At 43.3% G+C, this 17,513-nt stretch overlaps 1 protein-coding gene across 1 annotated transcript in view; it reads left to right on the top strand.

Moving 5' to 3' along the window:
- The window catches only part of GLT1D1 (glycosyltransferase 1 domain containing 1), a 98,975-nt gene that overhangs the window by 59,416 nt on the left and 22,046 nt on the right, over positions 1 to 17,513 (top strand). Inside the window, exons 8-9 of the mRNA XM_054006659.1 lie at positions 258 to 307; positions 16,182 to 16,225. Of these exons, the coding sequence (XP_053862634.1) occupies positions 258 to 307; positions 16,182 to 16,225 (94 nt within the window). The remainder of the gene's footprint in view (positions 1 to 257; positions 308 to 16,181; positions 16,226 to 17,513) is intronic.

The raw sequence follows: 17,513 nt of genomic DNA, 5'->3' as shown, positions 1-17,513 counted from the left end.
GAAAGAAAAATAAACATTTAACTTCAATAATGTTAATGAATCTAATATTATGTGTGAATGTTGGAAGTGAAAATCTGATCTACTTTCCATATTTAAACACTATCACTAATGCTATTGTCCAAATTCTACCTGTCTTAGTCATGCAAGTGCTCCCATTGTTTTCAAGGGAGGAGGACTTGGCCCAGTCTCTGTATGTGATTGTAAGAATATTAAGCATAATTTGTTAATATTAAAAAAAATGTACTGTTGTGTTTTAGAGTGGCACAGAAGAGAGCCCCATATCCACCTTGTTATAATTGGACCTGCAGTAAGTTGGTTTTTTTTGTTTGCTTGTTTTAATTTATGTTTACTCACACAGATTTATTTTAGTGGACAAGTGAGATATTTTTGACACTTGTTTGCAAATGGAAACTGAGTTAATGGTGTTTGAACTTTTACAAAGACTCCATGGCTGTTCAGAAGACGTTCTGAGCTGTGGAAATCAATCAGATTCTAATTTTCCAATTTCCAAAGCTCCCAATGGTTCAATGGGGTCTGATGATTTCCTGATAGCCTGAGGTATAGAGCTACATTTAGAAGGGAGTCTAAGGATCTGCTCCCCATGAAGTCAATGACAAAAGTCTGGCTTCATTCAGTGGGAGCTGGGCAGACCTAAGTTATTTGTATTATGGTAGCACTTAGCAGTCCCAGTCAGGATTGGGGCCCCACCGTGCTAAACATTACATAGATATATATGGAGAGGATGGTCCTTGCCTCAGAGAGCTTACAGTCTAACTAAGAGAGAGTCAGAGTTGGTGTAACGATCTCCAATATATATGTTCACCAACTTAGATGCCTAGAGTGAGACTCGGACCCACTTACTACCTTGTAACTTCCACCTTTTACTTCCTGGCCCATGACATCTGAATTTGGCTCACTGAGTGTAAGGATTCTAAGCTGGTCTATCGCACGCGCCTAAAGACAAGAATGAGTAGTGTAGCAAGTAGTGTAGCTGAAGTAGCCCCCACCCGTTTTTACCTTTCACCTTCATCCAGCTCCTTGGCATACAAGTTCCACCAATTTACAGTCTGATCCATTGACTTTTTCCATTGACTTCAATGGGCTTTGAATCAGGGCCCTTCGACTAGCAAGCAATTCTAAATGAGACTTTATATGTCACCTCTGAATTTGACTCTTGGGTGCAAACTCGCATATGTCCCTTGACATCAGTGGAGCTAGCCCAGTTGACTGCATCCAATGGCCTTGTGTCAGTTTTGTAGATGTAGAGGACACTGTTGCGATTGGAGCAAATATACTCTCTCCAATTTAGAATTTTAAATTCTATACATTCACAAGTCTTGTTAATGATATTCACTGATTTCAGTCTCAGAGAAGAGGATTTAATGTCACATTGGACTACAGGACCAACTTTTGGAGGGGAAAACTGCTGGTTTAACATTTGAATTTTAATATTTATTAGGGTATTTATACCATTGGTTTAACACACTGAATCTCTACTGTAGACTCAAAAAGGAGTTAAAAGGTCAAATCTTGTAAATGAAATATTCGAAATTCATATTTCGGTGTGAATATTTTATGAGCAGAGATTATCCAACATTTTAAAAGACAGCAGTTATCATTTCTGAGTTTTTTCAGACAGCCTTGTGTTATGAAAATTTTTAATAATATGGAGGTGATATCAAACACCTCCTATTCCCTGGCATACTTCTAGTAGCTACTCGGCAGTGTTTAGGGCATACAGGATACTGCAGGCAAAGTGTACAAAGAGAGACTAGTGGAATTTGGTGTGAAAGTTGCTAACGTGATAAAAAAGCCTTGTGTGACTGATTTTCTGTTAATAACGTCACTGCTAGATTTTTTTTAAGAGCTATAGGCCTCAATTTAGCAAGGTACTTAAGCATGTTCCTAACTTTAAGCATGTGACTAGCCCAACTGATAGGGGGACAAAGTTAAGCAGATGCTCAAGTGCTTTGTTGGGTCAGGGATCTACTGCTTAGTACCGTGCAGAACTGAGCCCTTATTTGCTTCTAAAGTCTCCCTGATAGATTTGTTTTCGAGTTATTTGTAACAAGATTAGGTTAAAAAAAATCCAGAAAAAAATTATTTCTTTTTAAGTCAGTGTCCCTTTAATCACACATTTCTTCTTACCCGCCAAGAGTTGTTTGTTGGTATGTGCATCTGTTTGTTCTCAATGTGTCTCCTACCTATTCAACTGCAAGCAACATCCTGATGGCTTTAATTCCCCCTCTAAGTCATATGTCTTGCCACCTGCACATGCATAGTACTGCTCATGATAGCCTGGTAGGTGAAGATTTAGGTTCCAGTTCTGCCAACACTCGTGCTTAACTTCACATCTGAGTAGTCCCATTAACTTCAATGGAACTATTAACCTATACAAAATTCAGCATTGTCTAAGTGTTTGCAGGATGGATCTCAAAATTTTGCTCCACACGACATTTCATATCTCAGCTGCTTGAGACGGTTTACCTTTAGTAACCAGAACAGGGCTCTTAACTAACAAAACTAAAAAGCTCAGTCACCCACTTAATTTCCTTCTCCTGCAATTACTAACATAAGAGTCCTGCTGAACTGCAGCCTGTCTTAAGACTTGTATTTGTCTGCTGATATGAAGTCTTCCCTTCCCCAGTTTTGGTGTAGTGCAGTTTCTGTTCCCATTGAGTTTGCTGATTTTGCAGAGGCTCATGCCTTTGTTTCCTTCAGGCCTTGTCTACACTACGAGAGTAGTTCGATTTTACTTAAATCGAATTTTTGGAATCGATATTGCAAAGTCGAACGTGTGTGTCCACACTAAGGACAGTAATTCGACTTTGTGAGTCCACACTAACGGGGAAAGCGTCGACATTGGAAGTGGTGCACTGTGGTCAGCTATCCCACAGTTCCCGGAGTCCCCGCTGCCCATTGGAATTCTGGGTGGAGCCGCAAATGCCTTCTGGGTAAAAAAAATGTGTCCAGGGTGCTTTTGGGTAACTGTCGTCATCCGTCCATCACTCCCGCCCTCCCTCCCTGAAAGCGCCGGCGGGAAATCAGTTCGCGCACTTTTCTAGTCAGTGACAGCGCGGACGCCACAGCACTGCGAGCATGGAGCCTGCTGCAACCATCACTGCAGTTGTGGCCGCTCTCAACGCCTTGCAACTTATCATACACCTTTCCCTGAGGCAGATGCAGAAAAGTCAGGCGAGGAGGCTACGTCAACGCGGTGATGGCCTGAAGTCTGAGAGTAGCACAGACCCCTCAGAAAGCAGGGGACCCAGCGCCGAGAACATCACGGTGGCAATGGGTCATGTTGATGCCGTGGAAAGGAGATTCTGGGCACGGGAAACAAGCACTGAGTGGTGGGACCGCATAGTGCTGCAGGTCTGGGATGAATCCCAGTGGCTGTGAAACTTTCGCATGCGGAAGGGAACTTTCCTGGAACTTTGTGAGTTGCTGTCCCCTGCCCTGAAGCGCAATGACACCCGGATGCGAGCAGCCCTGACTGTCCAGAAGCGAGTGGCCATAGCCCTGTGGAAGCTTGCAACGCCAGACAGCTACCGGTCAGTCGCGAACCAGTTTGGGGTGGGCAAATCTACCGTGGGGGTTGTTGTGATGCAAGTAGCCAAGGCAATCGTTGATGTACTGCTGCCAAAGGTAGTGACCCTGGGAAACGTGGAGGCCATCATAGATGGCTTCGCAGCGATGGGATTCCCAAACTGCGGTGGGGCCATAGATGGAACTCACATCCCTATCCTGGCACCGGAACACCAGGCCAGCCAGTACATTAACAGAAAGGGATACTTTTCCATGGTGCTGCAAGCACTGGTGGACCACAGGGGACGTTTTACCAACATCTACGTGGGATGGCCGGGCAAGGTTCATGACGCTCGTGTTTTCAGGAACTCTGGTCTGTTTAGACGGCTGCAGCAAGGTATTTACTTCCCGGACCACAAAATAACTCTTGGGGATGTGGAGATGCCTATAGTCATCCTCGGGGACCCAGCCTACCCGCTAATGCCCTGGCTCATGAAGCCCTATACTGACGCCCTGGACACTGAAAAAGAACTCTTCAACTACCGGCTGAGCAAGTGCAGAATGGTGGTGGAGTGTGCTTTTGGACGTCTCAAGGGGAGATGGAGAAGCTTACTGACTCGCTGTGATCTCAGCGAAACCAATATCCCCATTGTTATTGCAGCTTGCTGTGTGCTCCACAATCTCTGTGAGAGCAAGGGGGAGACCTTTATGGCGGGGTGGGAGGTTGAGGAAAATAGCCTGGCTGCTGATTACTCACAGCCAGACAGCCGGGCGATTAGAAGAGACCAGCGGGAAGCGCTGTGCATCCGGAAGGCTTTGAAAGCAAAGTTCCTGAGTGAGCAGGGTAACCTGTGACTTTAAAGTTTGTGTATTGAGAAGCTAAACCTGCCCCCGTTTCTTTACCCAGTTAATGTTGACTATCCTATCCAGTTACATACCCCCTTCACCCCACTTCCAACACACGTTTCAAAATAAAAATAGTTCTACTTTGTTAAAGCACACCGTTTTCTTTAATACTGTATATTCGCGGGAATTTTTTAAAACTGGGACGCAGACTGTGGTGCGGAGCGGGTGTACTGTAGTGGCGCGAATGCAGCTTCTAAACTCAAGGATTGACAGGCTCCGCTGCGGTGGGATGGTTGTTTCAACGGAGCCTGTCACCCCACCTGATAGGGACTGTGTGTATGGGGGGGGTCTATGTGACTTTGTGGCAGGGGGAGGACGGTTACAGATCCCCTGCTGTGTGGCTCTGTGATCCTGCCTAAGGACCGCCGCTTAAGATCTGTAACTGCCCTCCCCTGCCACAAAGTCACAGAGCAACCCACCCCCCACCACATAACATGAAAACAACCTCCCAGACTAACCAGGGTAACTAGTCACTGCATCACTGCACTATGTATGTGCCCTGCTGCTGTGCCTGCCCCCGACTATATACCCTGCCAAAGGTGACTGTCCTGTCGAATTACCAACCCCCTATCCCCCCCTCCTCCAAAAGAACATGATGGAAACAGTAGTTAACAGAAACGTATTTTTTATTATCAACCAAACATGGAACTGGGAAAGTGAAACTTGGACGGGGGCTTGTGTCAGGCGGGAAGGAAAGAACTTGTCAAATTTTGGGGAATGAGAGCCTTCTGCTGCTCGAGCTCTCTGCAGGGGTGGAGTGAGAGTTAGCAGGGACTCTGCCGCCTCTCCTTCTGTGCACTTTGGGTGAGGGGAGTATGGGACTTGGTGGCGGGGGAGGGCGGTTAGAGATGGACTGCAGCGGGGCTCTGTCCTCCTGCCTCCGTTCCTGCAGAACATCCACAAGGCGCCGGAGCGTGTCCGTTTGCTCCCTCATTAGTCCAAGCAGGGTTTGAGTCGCCTGCTGGTCTTCCTGACGCCACCTCTCCTCCCGATCCATGTTGGCTTGGTGCATTCGGGTCAAGTTCTCCCGCCACTGGGTCTGCTGTGCTGCCTGGGCTCTGGAGCAGGCTATAAGCTCCGAGAACATGTCCTCCCGTGTCCTCTTCTTCTTATGCCTAATCCGCGCTAGCCTCTGGGAGTGTGATGACAGGCTAGGTTGTGAGACAGTCGCAGATGGGGCTGTGGGAATGGGAAAAAGGGAGTGAATTCCTCAGAAAGATAAATGTAGTTGTGAACAAAGAACATAGTCTTTCTCTGTGAACAAGACCATGCACAGCACCTATCACATGCGCACTCAGCACAAGGTCGAATTCTCGGCCTTCGCATTCAGTGCCTGGGGTCTTCTACAGCACATTTGAGAAGCCTCTCAGGAGAACGGAATTTCTGTTGCAGGCAGACATGGTAAGCCGTAGACTTGTGGCAGCTTAAAACTTTAATATTAGCAATGGCCTCATTTCACATTGAAATCAATGTCGGTCCCTGCTGCCAGCAATTCGGCAAGCAGGAAGTCTGCTCCTGTCCCACACCCTCGCGGCTGTCCCCGGGAACGATCCCTTTCGGCTGCCCCTCTCCCGCCTCCACCGCGTGGCTGCAAACCAGCGGTTACAGTTCTGTAAAGGAACGGCAAAGCAGTCCCAACACTAACATTCCCCTACCTCATTCAAAGCAGGTCATCATGAGCGACATCACCCTCATGAGGATCTCTGACAGCAAGAAAGAGCGAATGCTCCGGGAAAGCCTCCAAAGACCAGGGCCGTATGCCGCCATGCTGTGCAGAGCAATGATTCCAGAGTACTTGCTTGTCTCGTGGCGTGGCAACGTGTCCTACTACGGAGGACCCAATAAGGCCGCTCTCCCCAAGAACCTAATGCAGCGGATTTCCAATTACCTCCAGGAGAGCTTCCTCGAGATGTCACAGGAGGATTTCTGCTCCATCCCCGGACATATAGACCGCATTTTACTGTAGCTGCTGTAGCAGTGACTAACCAGTAGAGCGGCTTGGGCAGGACAATCATGCAAAACCGGACATTGCTAGATTTTTTTTCAATAGTTGCACTGCCCATGACTGAACCGTTAAGCTAATCAAACTAATCATGAGAAACCCATTTTTTAAATTGTTAATATTCCTGTTCTGTTACAAATAAATGTTTAGATTTTTACAACACTTACTGGCTGATCCTTCCCCAGATTCTGTGTCCGGGGTAACGGCTGGGGAGGGTTGGTAGGGGATCTCTGTAAGGGTGATGAAGAGATCCTGGCTGTCGGGGAAATCAGCGTTGTGAGCGCTGTCGACTGCCTCGTCCTCCTCATCTCCTTCCTCATCTTCCCCGTCCGCTAACATGTCCGAGGATCCAGCCGTGGACACTATCCCATCCTCCGAGTCCACGGTCACTGGTGGGGTAGTGGTGGCGGCCGCACCGAGGATGGAATGCAGTGCCTCGTAGAAACGGGATGTCTGGGGATGGGATCCGGAGCGTCCGTTTGCCTCTTTGGTCTTCTGGTAGCCTTGTCTCAGCTCCTTGATTTTCACGCGGCACTGCGTTACATCCCGGCTGTATCCTCTCTCTGCCATGTCTTTAGAGATCTTCTCGTAGATCTTTGCATTCCGTCTTTTGGATCGCAGCTCGGAAAGCACGGACTCATCGCCCCACACAGCGATGAGATCCAAGACTTCCCGATCAGTCCATGCTGGGGCCCTCTTTCTATTCTGAGATTGCACGGCCATCACTGCTGGAGAGCTCTGCATCGTTGCCAGTGCTGCTGAGCTCGCCACGATGTCCAGACAGGAAATGAGATTCAAACTGGCCAGACAGGAAAAGGAATTCAAATTCAAATTTTCCCGGGGCTTTTCCTGTGTGGCAGTTCAGAGCATCCGAGCTCGTACTGCTGTCCAGAGCGTCAACAGAGTGGTGCACTGTGGGATAGCTCCCGGAGCTATTAGCGTCGATTTCCATCCACACCTAGCCTAATAGCGCTACTCCCCTCGTCAGGGAGGAGTACAGAAGTCGAATTAAAGAGACCTCTATGTCGAACTAAATACCTTCGCGGTGTGGACGGGTGCAGGGTTAATTCGATGTAACAGCGCTAACTTCGACATAAACACCTAGTGTAGACCAGGCCTCAGTTTAGATTATTTTAATGCCATTTGTATTAGTCTGAATTTGCAAACAATTAGCAGGTGTCAGCTGGTACAAAACAATGTTAGACTTATTTCTGACACCAGACAGTGAGCACAGCACTCGAGCTGACAATGAAAATCAGTGACGTCTGTTTCACTTTTAGATTCTGAGTGCTGTAAAGTCTTATTTGGAGACACTAAAGGGGAAGGTTTAGAATATTAACAACCCCCCCAGGCATTTATATTGGTGTTATGTTTTAGACGCATGGCTCTTACACAATCCATATTTCAAGCTAAATATGAATTCGCAGCATTCCTGGAAATGACTTGCATATCTTTTAATGAAAGTGTTGGTTAATTTTAGATTGCAAGTTTTACAATAGGAATTTTTGTTCCTTTTTTGGATTAGACTGGCTTTATACAGAGAAGGTGAAAAACGATATGGATACCATTAATAACTGTGATTTTTAAGTTTAGGGTATAGTCTGTATAAATGGCCACTATACTTTTGATTGCCCTCTGTCTGAGTCAAATCCACCTTTTTTACAGTGTTGCCGACTCTCAGGATTTCATGATGTCTCACAATATTTGTAGTTTGTCCTAAAGCCCCAGCTCTTGGAAACATATGGTCATGATTTAAAATGATAATTAAAAAAAGTAAGTTTCTAGCTGTGATGGGCAGTGTTCATTGGCAGCAGCACGTAGTGGTTAGGGCACTAGGTTTCTATGTGTCCTGCCCTCAGTGTCTCTCCCTAGCCACTGTCACTGCCCTTGGCGGTCTCCCTTTTGATATGTGTGGACTTGACCCTTGGGTCAGGTCGCCAAGTAATCTTATCCCCCTCTGGGGTAACAGAGTCCCAGGGAAGATATTGGGTCCTGTGCCGCCACAGCTGGGGGGGGACTTTCAGTCGGTCTGTTGACCCCTGCAGATGCCAGTCTCGACCACAGATTTTTCAAAGCCTTTGTCCTCCCCTGGCTTCCCTAAGGGGGAGTCTGTAAGTGAGGGGTTTTGTGCTCTTCGTAACAAGGGTGGTTGGTAGGGGAGCCCAGGCCAGGGTCTAAGGGTCATCATCTAAGATGCAATGATGTTGAGCACCCAGGAGTGATTTATGGCTGCCTCCTTGGGCCACTTCCTACCACCCACCACCCTGCCACATTCTTACAGGGCATGACACAAAGTAGTAAAGAAGAAGAAGAAGAGAGTAACCAAACCTTCTACCCCTCTGGGCTTAACAGGCAGGCAGAATCTCCCCAGGAAAGGTTTCTGAAGCTCTCAGGATTGGTTGCTCTCCCCGCCCCGTCAGAATGTTTCTGAGCTGTCTGGCTCCCTATTAAGCACCTCTTCCAGCTGGAGCATGCTCCGTACGTGGGGATGGGTGGGGTCACCTAGGCCCAGAGATGCTCCTTAACCCCTTCAGTGCCAGTGTGGGGTTTAGACATCCCATCGCGCTAGCCCTCCTGGTTGTGGAGAAAAATCTTGAAAATGTTAACACAAAGTCTTAAAACCAAGACAAAAGAAAAACCCAGCATTTATTATTATTATTATTATTTTTAAATCTGATTATTTTTAAGCAAACCTCATGACTAATTAGGGCTTGACTCATGGTTTTTGAATGCTTGAGGTTGGCAGTACTGCATCCCTGCGCATAGGGGCCCAGCACAAAGCCTACACAGAATTTAAGCCTGATTTTGAAGATCTAAATAGGAATAAAGTGCTGCATAGACTTTATGCTGGGTCTCTTCAAAGGGATGAGTTTTACCCTTTATAATCACCTTAAGGCTTCAGGTGCAGTGCCGAGAGAGAGATGGCTTTTAGCTGTTTGAGTACAAGATGATAAACTGAACTATTTAAAAAAAAAAATATAACAGAGAGGTTTAAGAAATGCTCATCTAATCCAAAGACTTCCCCAATGCTTTTGATTCCTGTGGGCCAGATGCTCTGTTGCACTCATTCTCAGTATTCTTTTTTGCAGAAGAATTCAGTAACTTGTGACAATTTATCCACAGTAGCGAAAGTTTCACAACAGGGTAGCACAGTAACTCCACAGTTAAATTTGCTGTAGTTATTTTCTTGTGACCCCCAAAAGCTTCCAGGTAACATGAGAAAATGAATAAAATCTGAATGGGCAAATATATATATTTTTTCTCCTCCTTACTCATTTTTATTCTCTTTAAATTTCACTACATACATTTCTATTAAAAATACCACTATCTTCCCTCTTTTATGTTTTCTTTTTTATCTTCATTTCTTTCCACTCTAGTACACCAAAAGATTTGAAAGTGAACTGGTGTGGAAGATAAATCTGGAGCAAGTATAATGCAGTTTGTGCTTGCGACTTGGAAGATGCATTTGCTGCCTCAAATGAAGACTTTAGGCACTTCAGTTGTCTTTTTAAATTTGCTTCACTTTTTCACGAATTGAACGTCATTACAATGAGCCCAACATTAATATGTGCAGCATATCCAGAGAGGTTGAATGACTGACCAAACTTTTAAAACTCTTAAAACATTTTTAAAAATATATTTCCTCACACACAGAAGGCAATTTTCTCCAAATACTATTAAAATACACCTCTACCCCGATATAACGCTGTCCTCGGGAGCCAAAAAATCTTACTGTGTTATAGGTGAAACTGCGTTATATCCAACTTGCTTTGATCCGCCAGAGTGCGCAGCCCCGCTCCCCCGGAGCACTGCTTTATCACGTTCTATCTGAATTCGTGTTATATTGGGTCGCGTTATATCGGAGTAGAGGTGTATATTTGCACATAGGAGGGGCAACTAGAAATCTATATCTCAAAATCAATCTTAGCTGCATTTTAACTTCTATTGTAATACCCTTATTTACATTAACTCTTACACCACAAGATCCCATTGAAGTCAATAGAGTTACTTGTAGTGTAAGATAGTATTCATTGTGGGTATCACAATCTAGCCCTTATCATCACATAATAGGCTAATGTATTTTATTTTCTGTTTGTGTTTGATTATGGCTTGGATCCTGCATCCTTCACTCACGAGTAGCCCTCGTGAATGGGATTGATCATATGCGTAACGGTTGCAGGAACAGTTCCTATAATAGCATTCACACTCCTTTGCTTCTAGCCCCACCACAACTTTTTTCTTTTCCCCCATTTCTATTTTTAATTATAAAGATACTTGTAACAGAAGGTGATTTTCAGCAACTCTGCCTTGCAAGGATAGGGGCTTACAGAATCTCTTTCTGAAAAGATAAAGTCCTGTTGCAGAACTTTTGTTCATTTGAGCATTCCCTACTGCAGTTTCACCTCTTGTACTGCAATAAACCCCTCTTGAAACCCTCTTTGACTATACCATGTAATTTTTAACCATACATGTGGAAAGTACAGAATATTGTTATGTTTATAATGACATTATTTTTCATTGACAACTATTTTTTTCATGTCTGACTTCTTCCCGTGCCCATCAAGACAGTTGTTGAGTTGAATATCATAGAATCTAGAGATGGAAAGGACCTATCAGGTCATCTAGCCCATCTCCTAAATAATCAGGACTCTTCCTGACTGTATGTTTTCTAGTGGTTTTCATAATCTAGTTTTAAAGGAACCTACGAATGATGCTTCTACCAATTCAAGTACAAAATTATTCCACAGGCTCCCAGACCTCATTATTGGGAAGATTTCCCTGTATGCAGTCTACATTTTTCTTTTCATCACATTTCTCCTGTATCTACCCCCACAATCTTCTGCTATAATAAATATTTCCCCTCCATCTTTGGTGTTTACAACCTCAAATAACTGTAGATTTTTATATCCCCTCTCTCTTAGCAGCTGAGTCAGTCTTCTATAGATTCAACTCTTTCAATATTTACTCTTTGTTTAAAACATCCTGCAACTGACATGGCAAATAATCTCTCAGATGCACACCAAAAGTAGTCCCAGAAATCAAGATGGCATTTGCATAGAATGCATTTGTAGGACATATAGTCCTATACTCTTGTGGACATTGAGTATGAACTTTATGTGGTTATGTTTTTAATAGGTTTATGTTAATGGATTTAAACTTTATGTGGTTATGTTTTTAATAAGTTTATGTTAATGGATTTAAATAAGTAGCTTTGAAGCAGCTTGACTTTGAGCCTGGATAGAGTGAAATAACCTCTCACCCAGTATCCCAGATGTTGTGACACTTCTGAAAATTCTTATTTATGGGACCGTGTCCATCTGGGGAAGTGTAAGCATGAGGTGTGTGAATGGGTAAGGAACTACTTTTGTAAGTTAAAGGACAATGGGCCATAAGTGATGACCAGGAAGATAACAGACCCCAGTGGACAAGAGGCCATTGAAGAGTTTCAGCTGTTTACCTAAACTCAAGGGGTTGAGATCATCTTGACAGAGTAATCTTCTCCTGTTATTCACTCAATGTAACTTATTTGGGGAAAACAGATTCATGGAGGCGTCTAAGAAAATGTATCCTGAAAAGAGAACCTCAAAAGCGGTCCAAGAATCAGAATGACATTGCCTAATTGAAACTGGACAGTGCAGTTGAGGTGGGAGACCTGTGGTTCCCTGATCTGATTAGAAGAGCACAGAGGCGGTCCTGGGATCACACCAGCCATACAAGATGAGGTAACTGAGGAGGAAGTGTGCTCCTCTCCAAGGCCCTACAACAACTCCTCAAGGGCTGATACTGCAGCTTCCCCTACTAAAGAAAGCAGAAACAAAGACATCTCAAACCAGCCAGCTGACCCGAGAGCAACACCTGCTAGCATGACAGTACCTGAGCCAGAAGACATTGTCTGGTTGCCCAAACTGCAGTTCCTGACTGACTCTGAAGCTCAGCAAGACAAGCAAGCTAAAGAATAGATACTTTTTCTTTTTCTAAGTAACTTTATTCTTTTTGTCTCTTTAACAGGACATTTCAACACCTGTGCAGGGATGTCTACTAAAAAAGAGCTAACCTACCCTCTTTTAAGCATGGATGTGTATATATGTGTTTGTGACCACTAATAGTAATAGCACATGCATATAAGCCCATAGTGTAAGCTGCCATTGGGTATCAACTAACCTAGGTTTGTAGTAAATCTTACCATAGATTGCTAAGTCACCTGGGATACATAAAAATGTATACCTTAACCCATTCTTCCCACAAGCGAAAGGAAAACTCGTAGGAGCAGGCAAATTAAATAAGGCATTTAATCATTGGTGTTATGTTAACTTTGTGGTTTGATTACTGGTTGTGCTCATGTAATAACTTGACCAATTGTTGGTCTTAAATTATACTTTTTGTTGTTATCCGATTTTAAGTTGTAGTATTATCAATTCCTTGCTTGACTAATTCAATGTTTATTGTAATATCAATATTATCATATTGTTAATACTTGAGGGAAGTATGTTGGGGTTCCTCTGAGACTTCTTCCACTCAGTTCCCTAAGAACTCAGTTTGACTTTAGTTTCATCACTTAGGTTCCTTTATTCTGCATACTGCAAAGCTACACTGAGTTGATTAGACTTAAGCATATGGGATGGGTATAGGGCGTACCATTCATCCAAAGTTACACAGCAAAACTTTTTCTTAATTGCATTTTTACCAACACTAACAACATGTGCATTTTTAACTGTACATTGAATTGCATGCTTTTGGAGTTGGTTACTTTGCAGGAACCATTTTTGTAGAGCATGGTTTGTTCACACATTGTTTATCCACAACGTTCTTTTTACCTTGTTATAGGTTTTAGGCTTATATTGTTATTTTGTTTATTGTAAATGATTCAATGGGTGTTCCCCCTTATTGTAGGTAATACAGACAGCGTGGGACTGTCTTTTTGTTGTGTTTGTACAGCACCTAGCACAGGACTATGGTTCCCAGGTTATTAGGGCTCCAAAGTGCTCAGTAATACAAATAATTAATAGTTAATAATAGTCTCTTCATCTAACTCACCTGACACAGCTTCCAGCTGTTTTTTTCTCCAGCTGCCGGCAAAGCTGTCTTAAGGAAGGAAGGAAGAAGATGTAGTGGTGTAGATCCATCAGAAGACATTAAGAAATATGCCTCTACCCCGATATAACGCTGTCCTCGGGAGCCAAAAAATCTTACCGCGTTATAGGTGAATCATATCGTGTTATATCGAACTTGCTTTGATCTGCCAGAGCGTGCAGCCCCCCGGAGCGCTGCTTTACCACGTTATATTCGAATTTGTGTTATATCAGGTCGCATTATATCGGGGTAGAGGTGTATCCATTGTTAGCTATGTCATGGAAGAAGAATCTAGAATCACAGGATTCAGTTTGTGGTTGATGATGTTGTAAATTTCTTGTAGATACTCATTACAGACAGACAGAGCTCCTTTAAAGCCAACATTTGTATTTTGAGTTCTTTCCAGAGCTTGGCCTTAAAGCTACTGACCATTAAAACCTAGTTGTACAAGCCTGCTCAGTAATTGATCATATTTGAATATGAGGTCACCCACAGCGGTGAAGCTAAGGAAGTCTTCTTTCACTGTCACTCACATTCCCTATACTCTGAGCAAAACACTGTTCTTCTTGAACTTGCAGGCATAGCACTCAGGGCAACATGTTGACAGACTGCAAATGTACTATGAGCTCTGCTTTCTACAAAGTTTAGACCAGGGATAGTGAATTTTTTTTGTCAAGGTATAGTCAGGTTCAGACTCCAGAGAAAATAATATAAAAATAACAATAATGATGATAATAATGGGGTCCATTCAAAAGCATGTGGCGGTCGGGATTTGGCCCACGGTCCGCCTACTGACTACCCCTGTTTAGACAATAGCAGTAGTCTTATCATCATCAAAACGTTCTGGACCATTTCTTTAGTTTAAGTTCATTTTTAAAGGCAAGTGTTTAATACAGTGTGTTTGCAGACAGTCCCTCTGGATTTTGATCATGCTAGTCCCTGCGCTGAAGCAAAGACATCTTCATCGTTGTGAAATGTTTGATCTATGGCTATTTCCACAGTGTCTAACATGTCGTAGAGATGATTCTTGCCTGTCAGCAAACTAGTATCTCCCTAATAGCTTAACTCAGCCTGTTAGATGTGGTTTCTTACGCTCTCTGCATCCACAGAATTTTCATTTTGCCTCATCTGCACTTATAGAAACTGTTCATACAACACAAGCTCAGTGATATCTCATGAGATGTGAAATCCTCAACAGCTTTGGGGTGGGTTTTTTTTGCAAGGGAGAGTTGTTTAATAAAATGCACTGGGTGACTGATGACAACTCTTACCTGGTGCATCGTTAGGGAACACAAGATAAAATGTTACAAGAAGAACTCTTTTGGGTGTACGAGGAATCGGACCATGGAGATCTTTTGCACTGGAAGTAACTTTCTGAGACCAATAACTTGAATGCTGCGTTGGATGTTTGTGCACACACAAGTATTAGTGCTGCTTATATTGTAATCACTGCCAATAGAATTACTTTTCCAGAACAAAAAGTGTTTTCTAAAATACTTTGGGTATGTGTTTCATACTCTGTTCTACGCAGCAAAGTACAGTATTTATCTGACAAGCTCATTTGTAGAGTGTCCATAATAACATTAACATGGGGGCAAAAATTAAACCCTACTGTCCTCATGCCGCTTTAAAATGCTGTGTTTTGCACAGTCTCATAAATTAACTTAATCAACTTAATGTTTAACCAAAAAACAAAAACAAAACAACAACTACCCAACTTCTGTTCTTCTTGTTCATCTGGTTATGATTTCCAAATGTCTATTTATAGGGTTTTTTTCAACCTACTAAATGAAAACAACAGATTTTGTTAGTCTTTGTAAATAAGCCTGCTTAATTTCCCACCTTTACAGAAGTGTTTTAATAAATCTAGAACATTCTTCCCATTATAGTTACACATTTTAGATTTTTACATTAGTTTTCAAACCGATTCTCCTACTAATGCTTTAAATGTGTTTGATAGTGCAGGGCTCAGTTGTGAGCAAGGGGTGGTGGGGGTCCAAGAAGTCACTTTACTTTCCCTCATAGGTAATTCAAATGGTCAGATCCTGAACAAAGGGCTACTGCTGGGCCACTACCCGCCTCCAAATTTCAGTTCCCGTTCAGCGGGGCAGCTTATAGATGCCCTGTTCCCTACTAAGACTAGATTACAAGGTGGCAAACCATCCCATAGTTATTAATATTTTGTATTGCAGTAGCTCTAGAGGACCATCCTGAAATCAAGGCCCCATAGTCTCAGGCGATGTACAAACACATAACAAGAGTAAGTCCCTGTACCAAAGAGCTTCCAGTCTATATAGGCAAGAGGAACAAAGGGTGGGAGAAAGGAAATATCATCATCCCCATTTTACAGTTGAGGAATTGAGGACCAGAGCAATTAAGTGGCTTGCTCAAGGTTACAAAGAGATCTATGACCACGCTGAAAATAGAACCTCGATCTACTGAGTCCCAGCCCCGTGCCTGAATCATAAGACCGTCCTTCTTCTCAAGAACTAAACATGAATCTACCAAATATGGTTTTCTATAGCATGATTTTAAAATCTGACTTCCATCTTAAACTTATAGCACATTTTTGTCAATACTGAACTGTGGAAATTTGTATTTTCCTTTTAGATGTTTAGTTTGTATGTTGTATTGCTAAATACAGACATGTAATGGTGTATGTGTTTCTTTATAGGTTGATACACAGTTTACAAGTGAAGTCAATGAAAAAGTTAATAGGTAAGCAGGTATGCTCCTTATCAGTTTAAAAAGAAGCAGGGAGTAATTCTAGCCTTTTATTGTCTATATCTGTGTGTGCGGGCAAATCCTTGTACCTTATGTGCACAGTTGTCTGCATGTCTAACAAACTAGTTCTGGTAGTTTGTGTATAAGGCTCACATATAAAATATTGCACGTTTGACTTTTCCAACAGTTAAGTAGAACTCTGTATGTTGTTTTGTGTTAACTCGTATCTGATTTAGAAGTAGATTTCTTCCCTTTATAATTCATGTGGATAGTCTCATTCCACTCTTCCCCCTTGTTTCTGCAAGATCTTACATGCTGTCGGTGGGTGGACAAGATAACCGGTGTTAGCTCTTTTCTGTCTCTAGTTTAAGTGTTTTCTGATTGAAGCGTATACATTTTAGAAAACAGAGATTTCTTCTGCAGTACATAAGAATCGCCTGGCTGGAACAGAACAAGAGAGCAGTTTCCTCACTCTGGTAGCCAATGCCAGATGGACAGTTAAGAATCAGCACAGTGTATGTTCTCTGTAATATTCTGTTGCAAGAGAAAATTTCTTCCTGGTCCTTATTGAGTGGATAACTCAAAGGGTCTCTTCTGGGCTTTTCACTGATGTTATTTTAAGTTACAGCGCTACTTCTCCACGGTCATGCAGTTTATATAGTCATTTACAGCTGCGCAAACTGAGTGTAAAATGCTACAACATTAGAACGGTGGCATTTGGCAGTATGGTCTGGCAGAGAGGGGGCTGGACTGGGATCCAAAAAAAATGAGGGTTCGAGTCGTAGCTCTGTTGTTGACCTGCTGCAGGAGCTTCTGCACGTCACTTCCTCTGCCGCCCCCCCACCCCGCATCCCCCTTCTGTCCTGTAAGCTCTTAAGGCCCCAGTCTCAGCTGAGGTCTCTAGGCACTACTGTGATACAAATAACAGCTAAACAGAATATTCAGTACAGGTGGAGAGCACTGCACAAATGCTAGTAATAATAATACATTGTGCATCCAGAATCTTTTATCGAAGGATCTAGTAATATTAATTACGACTATTATACCTCTCTTGTTCCCAGGGGCAAGTCATTGGGGATGTCGGCAGTGCAATCAAACGTGTGATTGCAGTTTGGATAGGTCTACCCCTGCTAGCTTTAATCTAGTTAGCACAGCTAAAATTAGCAATGAAGATGCAGCAGCATGGGCTTCAGTGCGGTCGGTACAAGCCCACCCAGTCCCCCTGCATATGTACTCGTGACGCTAACCTATGTGGTGCCAGTTTGCTGTAAGTGGTACTCAG

Source organism: Malaclemys terrapin, chromosome 16, assembly GCF_027887155.1.
Source record: "Malaclemys terrapin pileata isolate rMalTer1 chromosome 16, rMalTer1.hap1, whole genome shotgun sequence".
In the NCBI taxonomy this organism is placed as follows: Eukaryota; Metazoa; Chordata; order Testudines; family Emydidae; genus Malaclemys; species Malaclemys terrapin.
Note: the sequence above shows the minus strand (reverse complement) of the source record. Positions and strands in the feature narration are given on the sequence as shown.